The sequence below is a fragment of the Dermacentor albipictus genome, chromosome 2, assembly GCF_038994185.2.
Source record: "Dermacentor albipictus isolate Rhodes 1998 colony chromosome 2, USDA_Dalb.pri_finalv2, whole genome shotgun sequence".
Classification (NCBI taxonomy): domain Eukaryota; kingdom Metazoa; phylum Arthropoda; class Arachnida; order Ixodida; family Ixodidae; genus Dermacentor; species Dermacentor albipictus.
In genome coordinates this window covers 196,541,681-196,567,089 of record NC_091822.1, presented here as the reverse complement: position 1 = coordinate 196,567,089, position 25,409 = coordinate 196,541,681, and the positions used below count along the sequence as shown (strand labels likewise).

The following is a 25,409-nucleotide window of genomic DNA, read 5'->3' as shown; positions in this document are numbered from 1 at the left end:
TAACTTGCTTATATTCGGTCTTCCTGAAAGCTTCCGCGAATCTTCAGAGGAGTTGCTGAAAGCGGTAACTGAACTGATTACATCAAAACTAGAAATTAACTGCAGCGATATCGAACGCTGTCATAGGGTGGGAATGCGAAAGAGCAATAATCCAAGACCTGTAATTATTAAGTTGTTGGATTTTAGAACTAAGGTTGCTATATTAAGAAACGCGAAAAAGTTGAAGGGCACAAACATATTTATAAATGAAGACTTCTCTGTTCGCGTGAGGCAGGTGCGGAGGGAGCTCTGGCAGAATTCCGCTGACATAAGGAAAAATGCGCAAAAAGCCCGATTGCACTATGATCATCTGTTGGTGGACAACGTTCGGTACTCTTGGGATGAGAGCAAAAAAGTTATCGTTAGAGAAAGCCGTCGCTTGACCGCTATAGACAACGATTGACAGTTCCGAGAGCAATGCTTCACGCTTTTGAATTTAAATGCACGTAGCCTCATTAACAAAATTGAAAACTTTAACTGGCTAATAGAATGTCATACTCCATCAATTATATGTGTGACTGAGACTTGGCTAAACGAATCCATTCTTGACCATGAGTTCTTGCCTCCTAGTTACACGGTTCTGAGAAAAGACAGGCCTTCTGGCCGTGGTGGCGGAGTAGCACTTTTTATTAAGAGTGGTATTGAATTCTCTTTACTACCTCAACTTCCAGATGTTGAATCAATATGGTGCAAATTAAAAATTGATGGTCTCGCTATTGTTATCGGTGCTATCTACCGTCCGCCAAATTCCGCCCCTGACATTTTTTCGGCTATCAGTGATTATATTGTCCGACATAAGCTTAACTGTTCTAAACTGGTACTAACCGGTGACTTTAACGCACCCGCTATAGATTGGCATTCGTTATCATCAACTGGCCGTGATAGGATAATTTGTGATTCGTTAATCGACATGTCAGTAGCTTTCGATCTATCGCAGCTGGTTGTCGATACAACGCGCGAAGATGCTGTCTTAGATCTTGTTTTTGTCAATGATGACCTGGTAAAGAATGGATATCAGTGCCATGTTGTTGACGGAATTTCCGACCATAAGGCTGTTATTGTTCGCCTAAATGTTGCTTGTGTACGAGTACGACCAACGTTTAAAACTGTCCTGAATTTTGAGCGTGCTGACGACACTTCTATTATTGCTAAACTTGCATCATGTTTTGATGATTTTGTGTCATGTAGTGAACACTACAGTGTTGATATGTTGACTAACCAATTTTATGGTATAGCTAATGAGTGTATAGCGCAATTTGTTCCTCAAAAGAGTATAAAACGGCATGCTACACACCCGTGGTATACCAGACCAATTATACAACTCAAACGTCGCATTAAGCGACTGCGAAAACGACGTAATGCACAAAATAATGACGGGGAGTCCCTAAATAAATTACTTAAATCTGAACTAAAATCCAAAATGAGTGAGGCTAGAAGGTTCTATTTCAATACCACATTATCCTCTTTTATGAAAAATAATCCACTTAAGTTTTGGAAAACCATCAACCCTGCTACCTCCTGCCCGTCATCCTTCGTAATAAATGATGTGTCCTGTTCGGACCCTTCGACAATCTCGGAGGCGTTTAATGGCTATTTCAAATCTGTGTTTGGAGATGACAATGGTACCACCCCCGACATTGGTATTATCCAGGAAATGCCTCCGTTTCCAGTAATTGAAATGAGCTATACCGGTATTTATAACCTTCTCTTGAACATCGACGTCACTAAGGGTGCCGGACCGGATGGTATACCAAACATGTTTTTGAAGCGCTATGCAGAATGGAATGCTCATTACCTAACCATAATTTTTTGTAAGTCATTAGAGACATGTACTGTACCGGCCATTTGGAAAATCGCCAACGTAATTCCTGTGTTCAAATCGGGTAATAAGCAACTAATTTCCAACTACAGGCCTATCTCGTTAACAAGCACTTGTTGCAAACTCTTAGAGCACATAATTCACAAACATGTACTTCAGTATTTAACTACTAATAATATATTGTCGCAGAATCAACACGGTTTCCGCTCTGGTTTTTCTACAACTACTCAACTGATTGAATTCACTCATGACATCGCTTCGGCTCTAAATAATCGAGGTCAGGTTGATGCCATATTCATAGATTATAGCAAAGCGTTTGATATGGTGTGCCACAGGCAACTTCTTTTTAGGCTCAGTAAAATTATTAACGATGATAAAATACTTGGCTGGATAGCTGATTGGCTACATTTAAGATCTCAGTATGTTACTTTTAATCACGCGCAGTCATCGTCGGCCACAGTCACTTCCGGGGTACCACAGGGCTCAGTCCTTGGGCCCCTGCTGTTCATTATTTATATTAACGATGTCACACAGGTCATTAGGGACACACCAGTGAAACTGCGATTGTACGCCGACGACTGCGTGCTCTATACCACAGTAACTAACAGACGAGATCAAGAGGTTCTCAACAATGTATTTTCGTCATTTTATGGTTGGAGCAATGCGTGGCAAATGAGTATTAATTACCAAAAAACTGTACAAATGACTTTCACTAATAAAAAGCAGCCGTTCAATTTCAGTTATAGCTGTAATGGGCACTACCTAAATTCTGTGAATACCTTCAAATATCTTGGAGTTACCTTCACTCAAAACTTAAAATGGCAGCTTCATATTGAAACAATTTGCGCTAGGGCACTTAGGAAACTGGGATATTTAAAGCGAACCCTCAAATTCTCAACTAAGGACTGCAAATTAACAGCTTATAAATGCCTCGTCAGACCATTACTAGAGTACGCCTCAGTGGTTTGGGCACCATACACTGCACTTGACATTAGTAAGCTTGAAGCTATACAAAAGAAAGCAATACGGTTCATTTTTAGCCGATATGACCGCAACTTTTCTCCCTCATCTCACGCATGCGCATTATCGATAGAACCCTTGGCTCATCGACGCACACTTGAACGTATCACTTTGCTACACAAGATTGTACACGGCCAAAGTTGCATTGATGCCCCGATTTCCTTCAGTCATCCCACTGGGCGTGCCACGCGCCGTTCACACCCACTTAATATTGTTCCTTTCCAGTCTTTTGTAAATTGTTTTAAATATTCGTTTTTTCCAAGCACTGTTGAAATTTGGAACAACCTAGCTGGTTCCTTGCGGGAAAAACCTAATGAAGAGTTTGTGAAGAGTTTGTGAGTTTGTGAAGAATTGTCTAACCATATTTTGTAATTACGTTTCAAGTTCATTGTATGTTGTGTTGATCGAATCTCTGATGTATCCACTCCTGCTATGTCTCATGTATTGAGACAGCAGTATCTGTAAATAAATAAATAAATAAATTTTGTTGCGTAACACTAGTTCGAACCCGTTTTGATAGCTTCCTTAGCTTTTTACTTAGTCTTGTCCTGTGCGTATCGATTTTTTTCTTTTGCATACTGGTGCATTCTCATTTATACGAAGTAGTGCAGCAAATGAGTCATAATTGTTTCCTTGGGATCAGAGCATGCAAACGCAAAAGTACTGTTGTCGTGTTAACGTTAACCAATATATATATATATATATATATATATATATATATATATATATATATATATATATATATATATGTATATATATATATATATATATATATATATTGGCTAACGTTAACACGACAACAGTACTTTTGGGAAGACTGTAAATACTCTTTCTGCGTAGTCGTACGTGCTGATAAAGAATGTTTTATTAATTTTGTTATGAGGAAAAAGAAACAGATGTACTTATTGATCGTGAACACATCAAAAATATATTCGCTTCAAACGTGACTCATTTGACAAAGTCGCATTAGTCATCGCATAGTTCTCAGAACCAATCTGTATCCAGCAAAATACGGAAATAAAACAATCAAATAAACAAGGAATAAAAGACGCGTCTGAAACCCCGCGTAGATCCGCGCGAAAAGTCAGTTTTAAGCGACGATAACTATTCAGTGTGATTGAAGATCTGTCTGGTGTACGGCACTACGATGCAGAGCTCTTTCTCAAACGTCAGAGACGTAAAGATACAGTTTCAACGCTCGCGACACCCGCCGGCTACGTAGTTGCAAGTACGGCGGAGCGGAGAAATGGGTCCAAATAAAGTTAGTGTATATGCTACCGCAGGTAGCATATACAGTAATATACAGTAGCATATACAGTAACTCCAGGCCCAGACTACCCCTGCTGCTACCTGAGGTAAAGCGGCGGCAACTCGAGAGCCGTCGCGTATTGCGCGGCGCATTTAACGAAGCGGCGCCGTTTGGCCACCTCTCCTGTTCCACCACCGCGGACGGAGGGTCCTTTAGCTGTTCGCGTAATCCGACAAAGGATGTCTTTGCGAGTGTGTCACTCGCCTACCTCCTAAGCACAAGAAGTGGATAAGCAACCGTCGCAGGCTGTCAGGCAGCAAGTGCAGGTCATTTCACCGACGGGACGAGCAGTGGCGTAGCTAGGTCGTCTGGTACCCGGGGCCCATAGGTCTTCTGTCACTCCCCCCCCCCCCCCGGGTGTAGTCGGCGGAAAGAGGGGTGTCTTCAGACGTATATGACACCCCCCCCCCTCCCACTGGTCCCTTGCACCCGGGGCCCACGGCCCCCCGCCTCCCCCCCCCCCCCTGTTGCTACGCTACTGGGGACGAGCGTACTCAATCCGGGCAGTAACATCTCGCCGTGGATGAATTCTGTACAGTCTATGCACACGTACACTGTTTCAGTAGTGACGCCCTGTATTGTGCACAAAAGCGTGCAGTGACGTTGGAACTTCGGTTTCGTCCTTTCCATGGTCAATGACAAAGTTTATGCTCATTAAATGTTAATTCTGCCGGATTGTGATGCGCTTATCATCCTCATCTGTAGAACTATGCCCACGATGCCGACAAAGGATTACGCAGATATCACGCACAAATGGCAAGCGACGTCTTTAAAGTTTGAATTCGTGGATTTTACGTTCCAACACCACGATATGATTTATGAGGCACACCGTAGTGCAGGCACTCCGGTTTAATTTTGACTACCTGAGGTTCTTTTACGCATCCCCATTGTAAGAGACACAGGCGTTTTTGCATTTCGCCCCACTCAGATGTTGCCGCCGCGGCCGGGATTCGATCCTGCGACCTCGTGCTTACCAACGCAACACCATAGCCGTTGAGCCACTACGGCAGGTGAGCGAAGTTTCAAAGCGAAAGCCTTAGTTTCAAGGTCGTGTTGTTATGTACAGAAAACATCACGTGAGCCAAGGAACGCCAGAAGTGAACCAAAACATCTCCAGCCGTGTTTAACAGATGATTCATTAGGCATTGGATTAAGGTGGACTAGGGTGGACTAAGGGGGATTAAGGTCGAATAAGCTGAATTAAAGTGTTTTAAAGTTGATCAAGGTGTATTAGGGTGTATTAAGATCGATCAAGGTGGATGAGGGAGGTTTAAGGAGGGTTAAGGTGGATAAAGGTGGATGAAGCAAGATAAGGTGGATTAGTATGAATTGAGATTAATTAAGGTTGATTACGATGGATTAGGGTGGATTAAGGTTTATTTATTGATTTTTTTAAGTACCCTCAGCGCCATATGGCATTAAAGAGGGGACTGGTTACAGAGTAGTAGTGTAAAGCAAACAAACAAGAGCAGTAAGTTCTGGTAATATAACTATTCACTTGATTATACAATGTTAGCTAATGTTGCGCGGACAACTTTGTTATCGGTGATGGCTACGATACTTGAGGGATGATGGTTCCATTCCTGAGACGTACGGGAGATGAAAAGGCTGAAAGAAAGACTTGGTGTGACACGAATCAATTCCTACCTCACTGCGATGATCGACGCTGTTTGAAATGTACTGAGGCCGCAGGATGACGTCGTCATGAAGCGTGGAATGATTAAACAATTCGCAGTTCCGCCGGAAAGGCGAAGCCCCGATTGCGACAGTTAATTTGTTAACAAAATGTCGTTTCATCCACTGAAGACACAAGTAACTGGAGCGCCAATGCAGTTCTCAGCAAAGTTCGGGAATTATTATCTCGAAACTGGTGCCGTCCTGAGAATTCGTTCCAAGTGGATCCGCCTTGCGGAGTCCACTGCTATAATTTGTAAATTGCACTATGGCTCATAAGATAATTAGCTAGAAAAGTAATTAGTCAATTCTTGTTAATTAGTCGATTTTGTATTTTAATTTCTTGTGCAAGTAGTGTCCGCTGCTTCGAGTAGACCGGCTTGTAAACTAGAATTGAGCCACAGGCAACCCTTAAAAAATTTGGTAAGTGTTCGCTGAAACACCCAGTATGTCTCAGCTGACCTAGTCCCTTCGTGCACCGCGTTGGAAGTCAAGCCCATTCAACTTAGTGAAGCCTGTTTGGTAATTGCAGCGTTTGGAAGAAGGCAGGCAAAAAGCTGATTGAACTGGAACCTGTGGATGTTTAATGAGAAGTTGCTGGATGTCGAAGACTTTGTTAGTGTAGTAACGGAAGAATTGGAGAAGCTACTCGCAGCACAGCCAGCCAGCCAGCCCGGCAGCTGAATGGGAAGAATTTAAACAGAGGGCTAAAATAACAGCCATAAAAAAAAATTGCCTCCTGAAGTATAGCCAGAACTAAACTGAAAGAAAACTGCGCGATCAACTGGAATTCTGGATTAGTATGGAAATTGTCCAGCCAGGTATTTTTACCAAGGAATGAAGAGACGTTAAAAGTCAACTGGAAGGAATCGATGCCGAGAAGCACAAAGCTGCGATTATACGTGCAAGATCCGAAAAGCTATGGGCTGAGGAAAGGCCAACGAAACGTGCGCTGTCGGACGAAAAAACGGTACGCGTGCCAGAAGGAAATCCATCATGTAGCTTACGGGAATGAAATCACGTCCGATAGCAGGGTTATTAACCATGTGATAGCCGAGCATTTCAATAAGTTGCCAAGCCACCAAAAGGATTTTAACGATGACTTCTATAAACAATTCCTTCCATTTGTGCCGAACTGGACGATGAAGTTAAAGCACGTCTTGAACGAAAGATTACTGTGCGGGAAATGGAGAACGCAACTGACGACTTGGCTTGACGTAAAGCGCCTGGACCTGTCAGCCTAAGTGCTGCCTTTTATGAAACGTTTACAAGTATGGTTGCTCCGATGATGTTTAGAGTTCTCGTTGAAGCTTATGACGAGAAACGAGTACGCTTATCCTTCACAATGTCGCACATTGTGCTCGTAACAAAAAGTGACGATCCAGGAAATCGTCTGTTGGCGGCATCTTATCACCTGATTAGCCTCGCCAACGTCGACTACAAGATATTTATGAAAGTATTAGCGAAAAGACTTCAAGGTGTTATAACGATGTTGGTATGGCCACACCAGATTTGAGGTATCAAAGGCCGCTCTATCAAGACAAAAGTGCGTGTTGCGCGAAGCGTGCTTGAATGCTGCGACGCGCTTGGTGAACACGTGGCGATCATGCAGCTTGATCTGGCAAAAGCTTTTGACCACGTCTCACACCAGATGCTCTTTTGCATTTTAGAGCACGGGCCACGCAATACTAGAGGGCGTTAAGATGGCGTACACGAATTGCGCAACGCGCATTACTGTCAATGGTGAACTTACTGATGTCCTATGCATTTGCTCTTCGGTGAGGCAGGGATGCTCACTTTCGCCCTTGTTGTTGCTTACCTCGAGCCACTCTGGCCATCGCTTACAATGACGATATAACAGGTTTTAAGCTGCAGGCTGCACACGTAAGAATATTGGCTCGCGCAGATGATATTGTCGCCTTTTGCTCAGACAACGAGTACATTAAACAAGCTGCGAGTGTTGTTGAAACTTTCTCTGAAACTACCGCAGCCCAGATTAGCTGGGATAAGAGTTACGGCTTTTGGCATAGCGACTGGGAAGACATGCCAGAACACTTCTCTCAATTACGTTGGTCGACTGCTCCAACGCAATACCTCGGTGTGCCATTTGATTGTTACCGCGATATTGAAGCGTACTGGACTGATCAAGTGCTAAGTGCAAGAGAAAAGACTGTGGGGTGGCAAGGCGGGCAATTGTCCATGTTTTCACGAGCACTGTCTGCAAGCTGTTTCTTATTTGCAAGATCTGGTACGTGATGAATGTGTTATGTGCATCGCGAGTAAGCGTACAAAAATTACACCGTGCTTTCGCCGTTTTTATTTGGGCGTCGACGTAGGAGTCGAACGAATTTGTTCCGTCCAGTCAAGAAAGGTGGGCTAGGACTCGTTCACTTGTTTCTGCGACAAACTGCATCGCGGTTCATTTGTTTACGTCGCCAAAATGTCCAGTTCTTCGCACCGTCATATAAATGAGGCTACGGCGATTTCTTCCAGGATTCATCGTAACATAATGTGAAAACACATACGGAGCAGTAACTGGCTATCTGCAAGAAGCGGTGCTCTCGTACAGGTGGTTACGCATGCGGTTTTCACAAGAGTACTTATGCAGCGTTAGCAAGAAAAGACTACACAAGGATCTTGTTGAAAATATGCTTCCAGTGCCTTTGTACCATTTACCACATCGTGGGGGCCCAAGACAGGGTGTAGCAAAAAGAGTAAAGAAAATGCCAGTATCACCATTCAGTTAAAACCTTCTTCTTTCAATTACACACCAACACACTTCCCCTTCAGACCTGGCTTAGCGATAAAGGCATCTTCGTGCACTGGACATGCAACTGTTATTTATGCAAGAAATCCGAAACAATCGAACATGTATTCCTAGACTGTTGGGACCCGATCTTTAACTGGGATACACTCTAATGCACAATAAAGATACAGTTAACCCTTGACCCATATGGTATATAGAATCGTATATATACGATTCTTGCCAGTAAATAAATAATACAATATACCGGCCGTACGATCTAATTATGGTCCCGAGTCTCCACGCTTTGTGCAAAACGAGAACGGGATTTGTGCATGCAAGCCCAGTTGTTCATCCTGTTCGCGAACACTTCATTGAAAGTGTGGTATGTCTGAGAGAGGTGTATCGTGCGCTGTCCGATCCACCAGAGATGACATCTGTACTTGATGATTTCGGTCTCGTTAAAAAACTTTTAACTCTGCTGTAGCCAAAGTGTGGGCAACAGGCTTTATACCTGCAACCCGTGACTTTAAATGTCAAAGTATGCAATGAAGAAAAAAAACACGACAGTGGCTTAATCGGTTAGCGTGGTGGTCTCGCAACCCGGAGGTCGGTGGTTGGATTAATCCGCAGCCCGACAAGCAATTTTTATTTTCGCGCGGCTTGACTTTTTCGTACGGCAACACCGACGCCGACACGACTGAGGCAGTAGAAGCTTCGCTTGAAGACTCGCTGCCCTTCCACTCTGCGAAGAAGGATGAGCAGCGCAGCTGTGTATGTGGGTCCCTTAATGGCGAACTGCACCTCCGCCGTGGGTCGGCCTGGCATTGCACTATCGTCGGCATTTTTTTTTTATACACGTGGACAGAATAGTAGGGAAAGTAGGCCTTAACAGCTTCGCTGTGAATTTTATGAAATAGCGTAAGGCGGGCGATTTTGCGGCGGTTAGCTAGTGGAATAAGTGCTAGATTAGTTTTCATTACGTTCATACTCGCGGTGCGATTATAATTAGAATAGATTAAGGTGGATGACGGAAGATTAAGGTGGATTAAGGTAAACTATGGTGGATTAAGGTCCTTAAAGTCGATTAAAGTGGATGAAGGAATATTAGGATGGATTAGGGGGATCAAGATGGATTAGGGTGGATTAAGGAGGATAGAGTTGCATCAAAGTGGGATACAGTAGGCTTTACAAGGCTTCCGCCTTCGCGTCTCTTAGGCGATAGCTAAGGACACCTGGGACCTTCTTTTGTGTTGTGAACCGGTTAATTAGATGTTATAGAACTAAATGCGATGCGTATAATTGTCTTTATTTTCATTTGATGCAAAGCGTAATCTCATGCAAGGTATGCTTATGCACCGCACTGGTTGCAATTTGAATATCACGCAATGTTTATGTTTATGCCTTTACGGCGTTGACAAACTATGCGGAAATGCTGGCTGCCAATGCACATTGTCAGACGATGACGTAGTGACGTCACGAGGACGCAGACTGTGTGTGGTGTTTGTAGAGGGAAGAATGGTGCAGAATAGGTGTATGTGCGACGTGGAAGACGGTGAAGTTGACTATTATTCGCCACTTTCATTCCTGCGTCCTTGGCGTAATGGGAACCAGCGCGTGCCTAACCTTTTGCGCAAAGGGGCTATCGCGCGCACGTGCTCTATTGGGCAAGGCGACAACAGCAGCCGTCACGGTCCGCAAAGCCTAGAAGGGCTCGCAAAGCACTATAAAAGGTATCCCGTTGCTCCTCCCATCATGCCGGATAATTTCCTGGGCATATTGTTTGCGCACATTGTGTGTCCCTTCTTCGTTCGACGTCATGTCATTGCGCGCTCAAAAGTCTCCAAAGATCCCTTCACTTGTCCGGTCATCCGTCGCGCTCATTTCGCATATCCTGCCGCAACCCAGCTCTAAAATTAACGATTTTTTGCTAGAATATTGTCCCCTATCTTTTTCGTTCCTGTATAGCATACTCGGTCCGTTTTCCCTTCAGCCCTCCACGGGTGCCTGAGTGGCGCCTCTCTCGGCACGCTCGCTGCGCCTGCTACGCGCTGAGCGCACTCAGGCACCGGCGGAGGTCACAAGCGCGCCGTGATCGGCACAGCAGTGTGATGTCCCCAGTCGGCGCCTGATGTGGACGAGTGGCGCGTGTGCTCGGCCTGGCCACAGAACAGCTGGCAGGATGTGACGCGCACGTCACAGCCAGGCGTCATCTGCTGCGCTCTTTGGGCCGAGCGCGCAGCTGCGTCGCCGCCTCTGCTGCATGGCGTTCGACGTGCTCTCGTAGCGCCCTTTTAAGAGGGAAGAGAGAGGAAATAAATCTCTTTCCACTTTTCCGTTCCCCGAAAACGCGAGCCAATGCGCCTCAGTCGCCGTCGCTGTCCCTGCGCAGCTTCCTTGCCCATCTGATTTCTCCTGAATCGAGGTTTTGAATTTTAACCTGTAATTTCGAGCAACTCCGGTACAGTTCTTGTGTATTCAGCTCACGCGTGTGAGTGGGTCAGTCGACAAACGAAAAAAATCAAAGAAGGCACCGACGAGACAGCATGTCCGACAACATGGAGCTCAAGGACGCGGCCACCACGGGCGTATCGTACGGAACCGTCGAGTCCACGCTGGTGAACCGGCGCAAGGGGGCCTTCAAGAGCGTCTGGGACGATGACAGCGACTCAGACTCTGCAGACGAGGACAACGACAAGGATAAGAAGCCGCGCATAAGGTCAGCTCTGTCGTAATGCTATTCCACTGCTCTCTAGTGATGTGAGTCGCAACGTAACGGCCCTCCAGGTGTACTGACGTCATCTCACAGGGGCATTTTTTTTTCATTCTATAGTGGAAGCGCCTTCGCGGGACAACTTGCAGGACCGCCTTAGTTCTGTCTTAAGAATACTGCTGTTTTCAAGTGGTTAATGTGATTATTGTCAATTTTCGGCAAATGTTCGCCCATGCTGCGGTTAATGTGTCTGTACGGGCGTCTGCAGAATGGTCATAGCGTGGCTTGCCAAGTGAGACAGACAGTATTTTTTTCCTGTTAACCGCTCAACGGAACGGCGTCCAAAGTTCTTGTTAAATCTGCACACTGTCTCTGACTGTACGTCATAGAGGATTTTCATCGCGGCCAATTCGCACAAGCCTCATTTCTGTTACCGCCAGCTAAAAAAAGAAAAACACCACTAAAGCATTTATTAAGGTCTCCGTTTTGCATGGACGCATTAACTAGCCGCTTTCTTTGAAAAAAGAATTATATTTACAATATTTTCCCTTCAATGGTCAGTGCCATAGATTGTTGGGAAAGTTTCAAACACACCTAACCTAAAATAAAGGCGTGTTTGGCCCGTTGTGGCATTCATTGCTTTTCTTTTCTTTCTTACTGCAGAACGAACGGAGATAAGTTAATCGAGCTGCGTCATATGAGGTGAACTCTTCCCACTCGTATAACGCTAAAACCGAATAGCATATATATCAACTTGTACTGCATATGTTGCATAGTCTTTTGCAAACAAGCTTGCCTACATACGTGAGAGTTAGAAGCTGAACTAGTTGGTTTACGTCTAGCATGGCGAACGGCGCATACCATGGGACAGCGGGCGTGATATCGACATGCAGCGCACCTGTACTGTGCGCACATCTCTTGTCCCGTCGTCCGCATTGTTCGCCATGCTGCCCGCCACCTAATCCAATGTGTATGCTGGTATACCCTCTCCCTTTAGGAGGGTTAGGTTTATTACCCGTGGTCCATAGCGTTATTAATTAATTACATAGCTCGTTTGGTGGTTTACACAGACGTATGAAGGATATTTCTCCAGAATAAGGACGAAGCTTTCCGCGTATATTTCCTTGGTTGCACCATTTCGTTTCCTCTGCAGCACCGGTTCTAGAAAGGCGTTAGGCTTTGCCTGACTCCACTTATATGCCACGTACATCAATATATGTGCGGGTGCGCTCGCTTAAATGCTACAGCAACCTGGGACTTATATACTGAAACAAAATTCGGCCCTGAAGTTTCCCTTTCTCTTTTTGTGTTTCTCTCGTGCAAGTATTTGTAGCCATACAACCCTGCTTCTTCCGTCTTTTTGCAAGTGACGTTCGCAATCGCATATTCTTTCCGTATTAGATAGAGAGATAACAAAGAGAGGAAAGGCAGTGATTGGAATGGCCTACATATAAGCGTGCTCCAGTCATGGATGTCAGAAATCCTTGTGCTCGTTGTGCACCACTTCTCAATATAGCGACCACTGACTTTCTCTTCAGACAGTGTTAGACCGGCTGCACTTTAGAATATTTTTTGAGACGAACATTTTTGGACTGCGGCCAGATCTTTTAGAGAAGAGCAGTGGGGGTCTACCTTGCGCAGCTCCAGGCCCGAAGTTCAGGAGAACGAATTCTGGGTCTTTAGGTGCCAAAAACACGGTTTGATCTTGAGACACGCCGTAGTGGGGGACTCCGGATTAATTTTGACCCCCAGGTGACCTTTAACGTGTCCCCAATGTACGGGACACGGGCATTCTAGCATTTCGCCCCCACCGATGAGAGGCCGCCGCTGCCGGGCTTTGACCCTGCGACCTCGTCCTAGCAGCGCTGCACCATAGTCGCTAAGCCACTACGACGGGTCAACGACCCCTCCCCCTCTCTACCCCGCTGCCCCTTTTCCTTTAGCAAATATAAATAAAGTTGTTACTACTGCCACAACTACTTCGGGGGCGTTGAAAGCAATTGCCGCGCTCCTGCAGTATTTGAAATGCATCGACCAGATCCAGCACTCGTGTTCGTCCTTCTTTCGCTAACCCATCATTCTTGTTTTTTTTTTCTTTTCTTTCCGCACCTGAGTACTTTGCGCTGCAAAAAATAACGCCTGATCCATTCTGTCGACTACCTCATCATAATCTATGTTATTTTGACGTCATTAGGCAGCGTCGTCAACACACATTCAGCATCGCTATTGGGCAGAAGGCGTTGCCCGTAGCCACCACCACGACTGGGTTTCGAACCAATGTCTCTGCTGAGATTTGCATTTATATATATTCTGAATTATATATATATATATATATATATATATATATATATATATATATATATATATATATATATATATATATATATATATATATATATATATATATATATATATATATATATAACTGAACACTCGTTCCGAAGCGGTTGCCGGGACTATTCTCTCTTTTAAAACTACACCGGTATGTTCTTCGTATTTACCACCCAACGAAAGTGTAAACGTGAAAGAACTTGAAAAACTGATTGAACAGCTACCGGACCCTTTTACGCTTGTAGGTGATTTTAACGCCCATTGTACTCTTTAGGGAAGCGAGAAAACAGGCCGAAGAGGACAACTCATAGAAGGTTTTATTTTGTCTAGCTACATCTGTCTTTTAAATTCAGGAGCACCTACTTATTTTTCATCTACAACACGTAACTTGAGCTGTCTTCATTTAGCTCTCTGTTCAGCTTCTCTTTTCATTTATTTTAACTGGCAAGTGCTGGATAATCCATACAGCAGTGACCACTTACCTGCCATAATCAAAGTGGAATCAACTTTACTCATCATCACCTGCAGGCCGCGTCGTGGAAAAATCAAACTGGCAGACTAGCCACTTTTCACAGAAACAGCCATACTTGAAGAACGTTTTTCAACCAATCTAGGTGCCGATGAGATTAATGAAGCATTTACTAATTGCATAATCACGGCAACTGAAAGAGCTATACTCAAATCTACTGGAGAACCTCGAAAGAAACTAAACCCATGGTGGACAGAGGAATTTACCGAAGCAAAAAAATAACAGAATAAGGCCTGGGTCAATCTTCGTAGATACCCAACTTGCAACAACCTTCCGACTTCAAACAGAAAAAAGCCCATCCACGATACATTCGCAGACAAGCCGAAAAAGACTCTTGGCAGAAATACGTCTCCTCAATTAATAGTTCATTCACCTACAAACGCATGTGCGAACAGGTAAAGAAATTCAGAGGGGATTGCTCATCCTATACAATTCATTTACTCTCATGTCCTGGTACACAAACAACACTCGAAGAATAAGCAAACATTCTCGGGGAACACTTCTACACAGTATCAAGTTTAGCCAACTACATGGACACATTAACATACAAAAACTTTGCTCACAATTGACAAGAACTTTATTGAGGTATGCTGAGGAACATGATTAGGGGAAAACTATGTTGAAAAATTACCGACGATTACGTTACTTCCTAATGCGAAATTTGAGCGCAGCAAATAAGCTGTTTCACTTTTTCGATAGATTGAGGCAAAGAAATCGAGCAACACATGTATGCGCTATCACAGATTTTTTTTTTTCACACGTATTCCTTTAACAAAAACTCCACTAACAGTTCTTGACAGTCATGAAGGAAGCTTTGTGGTCGGAGAAATAGACTGATATATGTTCGACTTGGTACCACCGCACAGGGGTTGCATTGGAGGAGGAGCGAAGAAAGGAATTAAGTTCGAGCCGGCGCTTTGACAACCGGAGACTCGCAGGAAGAGGGGGGAGGGGGGCGGCGTGTACACCCAGCGGCAAACGATGGGGGCAGAAGCGCGCGCAGCAAGCGGACAACACGATAAAGGGAGGAGGGAAGAGATAGCAGCGACTGACTGATGCCGCTGACGCCGATAGTGAGTCAACCCCAGCTGCGGAGTTGGTTTCAGGGACAACGCCGCCGATGCCGACACAAACAATATGATACCCTCGCTTCCGCAGCGCTAAGAACCAGGTCTAGCCGTGGGAAGGTGGTCACGTATTCGTCGACGTGCCGGGGCCTACGTGAAATAACCGGTGCGTCGGCAACTGAAGAGCACCCTATCCACCACACAAGAACAGGGAGGGGGGGGGGGGGGACCCTTTCCTCCTCTTTCTGCATGGCGGCGACGGTGTTCTATGCAGTCACGTTATCTTGACTCTCTAGCGGCGTCAGCGGCATCCAGCGGTATCAGTCGGTCGCTGCTAGCGCTGGGGGGATGAAAGGGGGGCGGAGCTGGTTACGAGGCCGACGACAACGCCGATGACGACGCGAAACCCAGGAACGGACGCCAAAGAGCTGCGCTCTAAAACAAAGGTTCCCAACAACAGGTGCACTCGATCTACCGTGAAATGCTCCCCTCACACTCCCAGAATTAAACAATATACTGTCGGCTAGAAAGATCACTGCAGTTGGCATGGACCGCATCCAGCACATCATGCTTGCCCATCTGCCAGAAACCTCAACAAAAGCATTACTAAAATAATTTAATAATGCTTGGGAAACCGGTGAAATTCCAATAACATGGAAAAATGTCCTAATTAGACCTTTTCTAAAATCTGGAAAACCCCCAACATCACCCAGCAGCTACCGCTCCATCGCTAGTTGTTTGGCAAAGCCGTATGAATCTGTTGTGAACACCAGACTAACTTTTACCCTCGAAACAGAAAATTTTTTAAACATACATAAATGCGGGTATAGAAAGGGTTGTTCTACAACGTATCGCCTGGTTCAATTAGAACACTCAATGCCTTTTTACACAAACAACACTGCCTAGCTATCTTTTTCGACTTGGATAAAACATATGACACCACATAGAGATTCGTCATTTTGAGCGATTTGGAAGACTTGGGGATTTGGGGCAAAATGCTGAAGTGCCTTTCTGACTTTACGTCCAATCGAACGTTTCAGGTGCCTCTTGGCAGAGTGCTGTCACGTGTGTTCACCCAAGAAAACGGTGTACCTCAGGGCTGTGTTTTAAATACAACGCTGTTTGTGGTTAAGATGGACTCTGTTAGCAACGTCATACCATCTACATTCATGTATTCTCTTTATTTTGATGATCTCCAAATTGCTTTCCACGCATTCAACACATGTGAATGGCAGGTACAAATCACTCTAAAGAAATTGACACAATTGGCTAATAGAAACGGCTTCCGTTTTTCTTCTGAAAAAACTGTTGCCGTGATGTTCTCTCAGAAGAGCGGCTTACAACCGAACCCTTCCTGAAACTAAATGAAATGCTACTGCCAGTTAAACAAGAACATGCATTTTAGGGGTCATATTCGATAAAAAGCTAACTTTTTCCTTTAACACATCAATAACCTAAAGGTTCAAACAAATAGGGCACTCAATGTCCTAAAAGTCCTGTCGCGGAAGCGCTAGGGTTTTGATCGTAAATGCCTCCTACATATTTATCGTTCTTTGGCACGTAGCATACTGGACTATGGATGCATATCAGATGGTTCAGCCAGATAATCGTACCTTCAGCGGTTAGATCCCGTGCATTTTAAAGGACTACGCTTAGCAACCGGTGCCTGCAGGACATTTGCCCATACCCAGTTTGTATTCCGAGAGTAACGAGCCGTCTTTAGATCACAGAAGAGCGCAACTCATGTTGACATACGTTATGAAAGTTCGCTCATCACCAGAACATATTTGCCATGACATTATCATGCACTGCGACAAACGACTACACTACACAAACAAGCCAAATACTAAAGACCATGCTATACACCCCATGCTTAGATATGAAGAAAAATGCCGTGACCAGAATATCCCTGCTGAAGCATTTTCTGTCACGCAAAGGCCAACTAGAATAGCTCCTTGGAACGATTTCACGAAATTTGTATATTTTTCATTGAGACATCTGAAAAAACAAGATACGCCTCGTGAAGACATACTACAGGAATTTCGAACCGTGGAAGGCACTTACGACACTTACACAAAATTTTACGACGATGGCTCGAAGATGCCCATTTATGTCGGAAGCAGTGTAAATGAAAGTACACGGGAACACACAGTCAGATTACCACAATTTGTATCAGTTTTCACTGCTAAGTGTTATGCCTTAGCGTTGGCAGTACAAATGATTATAAACGCCAGACACAAAAAATCTATAATTTATACATATTCTTTAAGTGCACTTAAGGGCCCGAATACACAATCACAGTACGAACCCATCGTAGGCGACATCCTACATATTCAATTCAATTCAATTCAATTTATTTCCCAGAAGCATCTGGACGGCTTCCTGGCTAAAAGCTGCTGAGCAGCTTGACAAAAGGCGCAGGAAGCCGTTACAAGGCATAGCGGACAAGACACATAAAAAAACAGGTATGATCGCAAGCAATGGAATCAAACACGATTTCAGTTTAAGAAATCAGTTTTACAAGATACGCCAAAGATCAGCAAATTAAGTATTGAAAGAAAGAAACAAAGTTGAGAACAGGTAACGAAAAGACACAAAGTTGAAGTTCATTTTCAAGTGCACTGTACGCAATCAGTAGGCATGAAAAGACAAAATAAAAAAACAATATGACTTACAACACGATACATAAGCAATCGCAAACACTCTGTACATAAATAATACACAATAGGCCAGAAACACGGTATCAAACCGAAAGGTCACTCACAATACGCTGGACCTTTTATTTAGTTACAATTGCACAACATATGTTCGAAGCTGCCTTCGAACATATGTTGCTAACGATACTAACAAACCTAAATAAAGACCAGACCGTTCGTTTTTGCTGGGTCCCAAGCCACGTTGGGATCGCCAGAAATGAAAAAGCAGATGAATGTGCAGCAACGGCAAGAAATATAAATGTTTCAAAAGTTTACATACCTGTTAGGAATGGGATTCAAGCTGTTTGCAAGGCACTCCTGTCTAACTGGCAACGTTATGGGCAGTCGAAAGACAACAATAAACTTCAACTCATTAAACCTGTCCTTGGGGAGTGGAGGACATGCTACCATCAGGAACGCTTCACTAAAGTACTTTGTCGACTTCGGATAGGCCACACACGAATGACACATAACTACTTATTGAGAGAGGAGGAACAACCAACATTTGACAAGTGCCATGAACCGTTAAGAGTAATACACATTCTAATCACATGTATATATCTCCAAACGCATAGACAAATGTACTTCCGTGTATTGTACAAGTAACACACCCCATTTCACCCGATGTTGATGCTAGGAAATAGATGATGCATTTATATTTCTGTCTGGTGTGGCCGGCCTTTTACACGAAACGTATTTTTTAAGTAGGCTTTAATTGGTGCAGGCTATGCTGCATTTACTAACGAAGTTTTATCACCCTGTGTCGGGTGCAGCATAACCTTAGTCGCTTTTGCGCCATTAAACCATTAAACCCAATTTAACTAACTAAAACCAGAGGTCGATGGTTTGACTCCGACCAAAGGTCGTGGGTTCGACTCCTAGCAGTGGTCGTAGGTTCGACTCCCATTAATTTAGGTGTCATTGAATTTTGGTGCCATAACGCCCGGTGATCAACTTTTCGATAACGCCGGACATCGGATTTTTCAACCCATGAGCCACTTAAGGCTTTCGCCTTAAATAAAAGTTAACACGTAAATCATTTATTTTTTTGTCCCTTTACGTAAATCCAGATATTCCATTCTGTAAACAGGGATAAAAGCGAGTCGTTCGTAATCGCCGTCAGTATCGCCATCATTGCCATTGTGTAAAGGCCACCTATAGGGCTGTTTTTGGTGGCACTTCGAAGAAAACTATCCCTCATGGAGCTCCTATTTAAATGCCTGGCAACGAAGAAGCCGCTTCTCTCGCCATGCGCGGCACCGAATTTGATAAAGTTGGATGCATTAAAATAAGATAATAAAATCTATCGGATTGCAGGGACCCGAATTTCCATGCAGGACACCAACTTTTTTTTTAACGAAATGTAGTAGAAATTAGCAGAATTAAAGAAGAAAATAACTGAAGCATCAAGTTACATTTCTGTAACTCAGTAACAGTAGCCGTGTCACCATTATCTAAACTGCGCTATTGCCTCGGGTGTCATCATCATCATCCCTTTGCGTCGGCAGAATATGCACCTATACTCGCGGACAACTTTCTGTGGCTATGCAGGGAAAGCTACGGGGCCGAAGCGTCTACACGCATGTTACCGCGCCAATTAGTCCGCCAGCTTATGACACTGTTTTTCGATGCTCGGAGCAGATGCTGAATCGACGCAGCTCCCATGTGCGACGGTTTCGCGTTTTGCTGAGATGCGGAAGGGAAAAGCCGCAAAATAAGTAAACCTTTATATTCAGTGGCGTGTTTTGTCTTATTTAATTGTTGCTAATAAGATGTCTATATTTTCTCTTCCCCAGCTTAAACTAACGTGGATTAGAACACGGGACTCTTTTCATAGGCGTTCTCACTTCTGCGCGCTTTGTCTCCGTAGCTTTCTCTTCATAGCCACGGAAAGTTGTCGGCGAGTATAGTCAGACATCCAAGGCAGACAAAGAGTATTGTACGTTGCTTTGAAATACACCACTAAATTGTCAATAGGACTTTTGCAAAACTCTTGTAAACATCGCAACAATGTCAAGTGTTCTGTAAACTCATATATAGAAGTTCTTTGCTTTGTATGCTTTAACAGGCGCTGATTGATGTTTTTTCTTGCAGAATTACTATTTGTGAACTTCGTGCTTATTTTTTTTTGTTGTTAAATTGGCCACTTTCCGGAAATTCTTATAAAAAATTTATGAGTCCGTATATTTCGCAATTAGGCTTACTACATTTAGTAGGATTCATCGTTTTCTATATACTACTAAATTCAACACGTATAAATAAGATCGATTCAGCAGTAGCCTAATGAGAGCGTTTCTGCATTTCACAAGTATTTAAATAGGTAAATCGGTTTCGTTCCTGAAGTAAAGCTTCCATATCTTAAGGCTCTGCTTTATTTTGGCCCTCAACAACTTTTGTTGTTAGTCCGTCGGCTTCGACAATTTCACCAGGGCTGTGAATCCAAAAAGGGCGTCCTATCCGGCAGTAGCTTTTGTGCCACAGTCCCAGAACCAGGAAATCTGGGAGAATAAAGGATGGGAACGCCTCACTCCGCTGGCAACGTTTCGTTTAGAGAACGTGACTTTACGAGAAGCATCCTGCCCGGAACGATGGCACGGAATTGAAGCGTCCCCTTGCCTTGTCACACAATATTTCCAGTTGCAGCCTTCACCATCCATATACTACAGTTCAATACCTTTGATATGCAGACAATGAGCTTCCTGTATATTGATCGCGCTCTGCTTTCCTAAATGCTTTCCTGTCGGAGTGTGAAGCGTACAAGAAGCAGCCTCCAAGGGATGTACTTCATGTGTGCAGCTATTTCGCCAACAATAGCGAATAGCGAGCGTCTGTTGATATCGCTGGCCGTTGCTTGAGATAAGACAAAAGCTAAGACAAAAGCAGCGATACCATGTGGCGTTAATCTGAGAGCAGTGTGTGAGCGAGTGAGGGATAAAAAGAAGGCAAAAAAGGTTAACCAGTCATGAGTCTGGTTGGCTACTGCGGGAAGGAAAAAAGGAGAATAGAGAAAGAAAGGAGACCGAGATAGAGAAAAGGAATGGTGGTGTTACATGTGAGCACGTGCACGTACAATGCTACGCAGTCAAACGTACTCGCACAGGCCAATCATTCTCAGAAAAGCACAAAAATACCTTCGCTGCCTTCTGGGTTAGTGATCGGTGGGAATGGTGTTCCAGCATTATCTGCTCACTCAGTGGACGATCATCAAGTCTACTCAACGCGTAGGACGTAGATTGTCATTGTGCTTCTAACTGAGGACATTGGTGCAATAGGTCGTCATAGTCCTCACATCCGTAGGCATCACATGCTGGACTGTCAGCTCTTCCAGTTAGTGCTGAATAAATTTTCGTGAAGGCAACTCCCAACCGCAACCAACACAAAAGAAACACTTCGTGTCGATAGTCTCGAAAACATGCCGAGAGGAAACCGACGAAGAAGATTATGCAAGGAGTAACAAAACTCAGTGCCCTTCCACTCTGTCAAGAACGATGACTAGCGAATCTGTATATGTGGGCCCCTTAATGGCGAACTGCACCTCCGCCGCGGGTCGGCCCCGCATTACACTACCTTCGGAATCGGCCCACGTATGGGTAGTGCTTAACGCCTGCTTCACCTCCGCCGCGGGTCGGCCCGGCATTGCACTATCTTCGGGATCGGCCCGCGTATGGGGAGTGCTTAACGCCTGCTTCACCTCCTCCGCGGGTGGGCCCGGCATTGCACTATCTTCGGGATCGGCCCACGTGTGGGGAGTACTTAACGCCTGCTTCACCTCCGCCGCGGGTCGGCCCAGCCTTGCACTATCTTCGGAATCGGCCCGCGTATGGGGAGCGCTTAACAATTGCTTCAGCTCCACCGCGGGTCGGGCCGGTATTTCACTATCTTCGGGATCGGCCCGCGTATGGGGAGTGCTTAACGCCTGCTTCACCTCCGCCGCGGGTCGGGCCGGTATTTCACTATCTTCGGGATCGGCCCGCGTATGGGGAGTGCTTAACGCCTGCTTCACCTCCGCCGCGGGTCGGGCCGGTATTTCACTATCTTCGGGATCGGCCCGCGTATGGGGAGTGCTTAACGCCTGCTTCACCTCCGCCGCGGGTCGGGCCGGTATTTCACTATCTTCGGGATCGGCCCACGTACGGGGAGTGCTTAACGCTTGCTTTAGTTTGGCTTTATGGGTCTCACGACATTTTAGCGACAGCTACAGGAAAGAGTAGAGGATTGTGTCAGGTTGCCTGAATTTCAGCTGCGACTGCTATGCTCAAACTACGACACATGCCTTGGATGCGCGCTGTTTTGATCTTTCTGTTTCAATAATGTCGAGTGGAATATAATTTTAGATGCTGTCAGTTTACTTTAATTCGCCACAGGGTTTCAAGAACTCATGCACAAGAAAGTATTCAAATACTTCTTTTAAGATTAGTAGAAGACAACAAGTGGCAACAGGGTACAGTGTTTAATATGCTCCTAGTTTTCTTTGTCCGCGGATCACTTCCATGTTCTGTTGTAACTTCGTAACCAAATGTTCAAAATACTCGTTTCCAATTACCTCTGTTTTGATGCCACACAAACCAATGGACTAAGCTTTCGTTTTTTACATCACGTAATATATATGGCAATTATTCAAAGATCATGAAATCGCCGAAACAAACTGCTTCAATATTAAAGGCCAACTGCAAATAAATGTCACATTGGTAAATTGGTTACAAATGAGAAATATATATCGCTGAAGCGTCCCTGGCAAAGGTGCACAGGGCTCGTAAATGTGCAATTTTCTTTTTAGAAGTCTCTTAACAGAACCTAAGGAGACGACTCGTGCACCCGTGATTACCCGCTATGACGTAAGTTTCGGCCGCTGAGATTTTTCGACGAGTCGGGGGCAGCCGCGAGTGCGGCCTGAGGTCATGCGAGAAGCCGCGTGGTCTCGCTCATGCGTGACTTCCGGTGAGCGGTAATGGCGACGTTTTTTTTTTTCAGTCACGGTATGAAAAACGACTATTTTTGCGAGATTTTCGTGACGCTGCCAGTCGAATTTCAAGCGTAAAATTTTGTGCGGTGGTTCTTCTATACACTATCAGATGTTCCGCGGTCGAAAGGTAGCGGGTCTTATGCGTCATCTAAGATTGCTCGACAATGCGGCAGAAGACCCGACAAGATGAGTGGATCAACTGGAGCTTAGGTCAAGAAACTCAGACGTCATTTTGTGTGACCTTCTTTACAGTCTGCTGTCCAAACCGCACCGGCCTATTGTGACACTGCGGCTCGGTCTACGGCACAGCTGCTTGCCAGTGTCTTTCGCAGCTGTTCGAGCGACGCTGTCTGCCTTTCCGGAGACAAATAATGGGCGAGACATGAAAGGCTATTGCCTCCGGAAGCCCCCGTGTCTTAAGAATTCGGATCAAGCTAGCATCAAATAGTCTGAATCGCCGCATAGAGGGATGTTATAAAATTGCTGTGCAATGCGAACATCGTCTTACGAAGTGCGCTGACCACCGCCAGTCACTTCTGTAGCACAACATTTCTTCTGTGCTTTGTATTCAAAATGCAGGACGGTTTCTTTTTTTTTTTTTGTCTTTCAGAAAAGGTGTATGGAATGAGGGACAAGAGGAACAAAAATGAGGGGACGCTGCGCACGCGTCCTGTTATGTTTATTCGACTTGTCCAGCTCGTGTCGACGTATATATTATAAAATGAACCAATATCAACTCGCCCGAATCGCGACTATTTTCACATTTGCACGAGGTACAAAAGTAATCTTTCTAGATGATGTAGGGAGGACGTCATTGTACATCGGAAAAGCCAGCCATTGTATCAAATGCATTCCACTTACTCGGACTTCCCGGAATTCATGGAACGCACAGTACGCCTCGGTAAGATATTTATTGCTGTGGTTGATATTTATGTACAATCTTTCAAATTGTGTTTATTAGGAAGCGTTGGTAGATATTGTCACAGTTTAGCAATGATGACGACAACTATAACGGCATGACTCAACGCTCGAGCTAGGCGGAAGCCTATGTTTTCGTGCTGTGTAGCTTGACGAGTTTCAGCCAGCTACTGTCGATTAAATACTACTCGTAACAATATCTTCAAAACTGAACAAGCTCCGACTAATTCATTCATCATCAAAAAATGTATCGGCCCTTTCACTCTATGAAGAAGGTCGACCAGCGAAGCATTAATGTATCCTTCTAAACTGACGAAATTATATATATATATATATATATATATATATATATATATATATATATATATATATATATATATATATATATATATATATATATGTGCAGTTAGCGCATCAAGACAAAGTGACAGCCGGCGCTCGCGTGCCCGGTTCCGTTCGTGTGCCCGCTGGTCACGGGCACGCTGCGGACCGTGGTAGGGGATAGCTACGATGGATTTACCGGCGCTGACGTTGCCGGTTCTTCTCACGCCGCCCGCCGTTCTTGACGTCCATGCTGCGGGTCTTCGTCGGCCGGCACACACCACTGGCAAGGCTCATCGACGAACGCACGATCGCTCCCGTCGTCGTTGTAGGACACGTTGCTCCTCTTCCGTGCGCACGATACGCTACCCCCCATGGAACTGCCCCAGAACAACTGCCGATAAGGTCGCTAGGCGACACTGACGTCACTCTTAGACGAACACACATTGGTCGATACATACGTGTACGTTTATTACGGCCTTTACACGGACAGGGTTGCTATCGGGGGCGAGCTCCACCACTGGAAAAGCTGGCGCCACCGTCGGCGCGACGTGGCATGAGGGATCACGTGGACACAGAGGCCGCGTCGGCTGCTTCGGCAGCGCCGAAGCGAGCTGAAAACGAAAGTTTAAAGTCCCAGCTGCGCTGCCGTTCTGATTAAGTGGTGAGGCTTTACCGCCTTGGATGTCTGCTTGACAACATTTGAAGGTGCAATAATAGGTACGGTAGTGGCTACCTTTGGAGGTGTGCAGCATGCTATAGGCTACTGCTCGGTGCCGCAGTGCCGGACGTACGCAACGGAGCCCGGTGTCAGCCTTAATCACACGTAGCCGCAGGACAAAGAGCTGCGTGAAGCTTGGCTCGCGAAACTATTTCCGGAACCACTCATCTCAGCAAAACCCCAGCCTCGGATTACACTGAGAGTGCTGCAGTAGGGTCACATTAGTGAAATGAATATTCTGAAGTACACAACTGACCTCCGATGCTGACTGTAGGCTCAAATCCGCGCGCCCACATCGCACTCGGTGCTCCGTCCGCCTCAACGCCAGCAGAAACTGCGGCCGTGGCGACTTATGCCAAACCAGTACATCTCATAGAACCATTTCCCGTTTAGATGTCGCCATGTCATACTAAATAGATCGTGCGATGCCAAATACAACCGGCAGAAACTACCGCCGAGCGTACTTAACATGCAATACGGAGCGTTCGCCCAAGCCAGCATGCCGACTGCCCATTGATGGCGCCAATGCGTATGCAATATGGCGCC

The 25,409-nt window shown here is 45.1% G+C and overlaps 1 protein-coding gene across 2 annotated transcripts in view; it reads left to right on the top strand.

Moving 5' to 3' along the window:
* LOC135898564 (scoloptoxin SSD14-like) overlaps window positions 1–25,409 on the top strand; it is a 58,118-nt gene that overhangs the window by 720 nt on the left and 31,989 nt on the right. The window contains exon 1 of one of the 2 annotated variants that reach the window (XM_065427585.1): window positions 10,954–11,323. The exons of the other annotated variant lie outside the window; for it this stretch is intronic. Coding sequence (XP_065283657.1) covers window positions 11,151–11,323 — 173 coding nt within the window. The 5' untranslated portion in view covers window positions 10,954–11,150. Of the gene's footprint in view, window positions 1–10,953; window positions 11,324–25,409 lie in introns of those variants that run through there. 2 annotated transcript variants of the gene reach the window in all.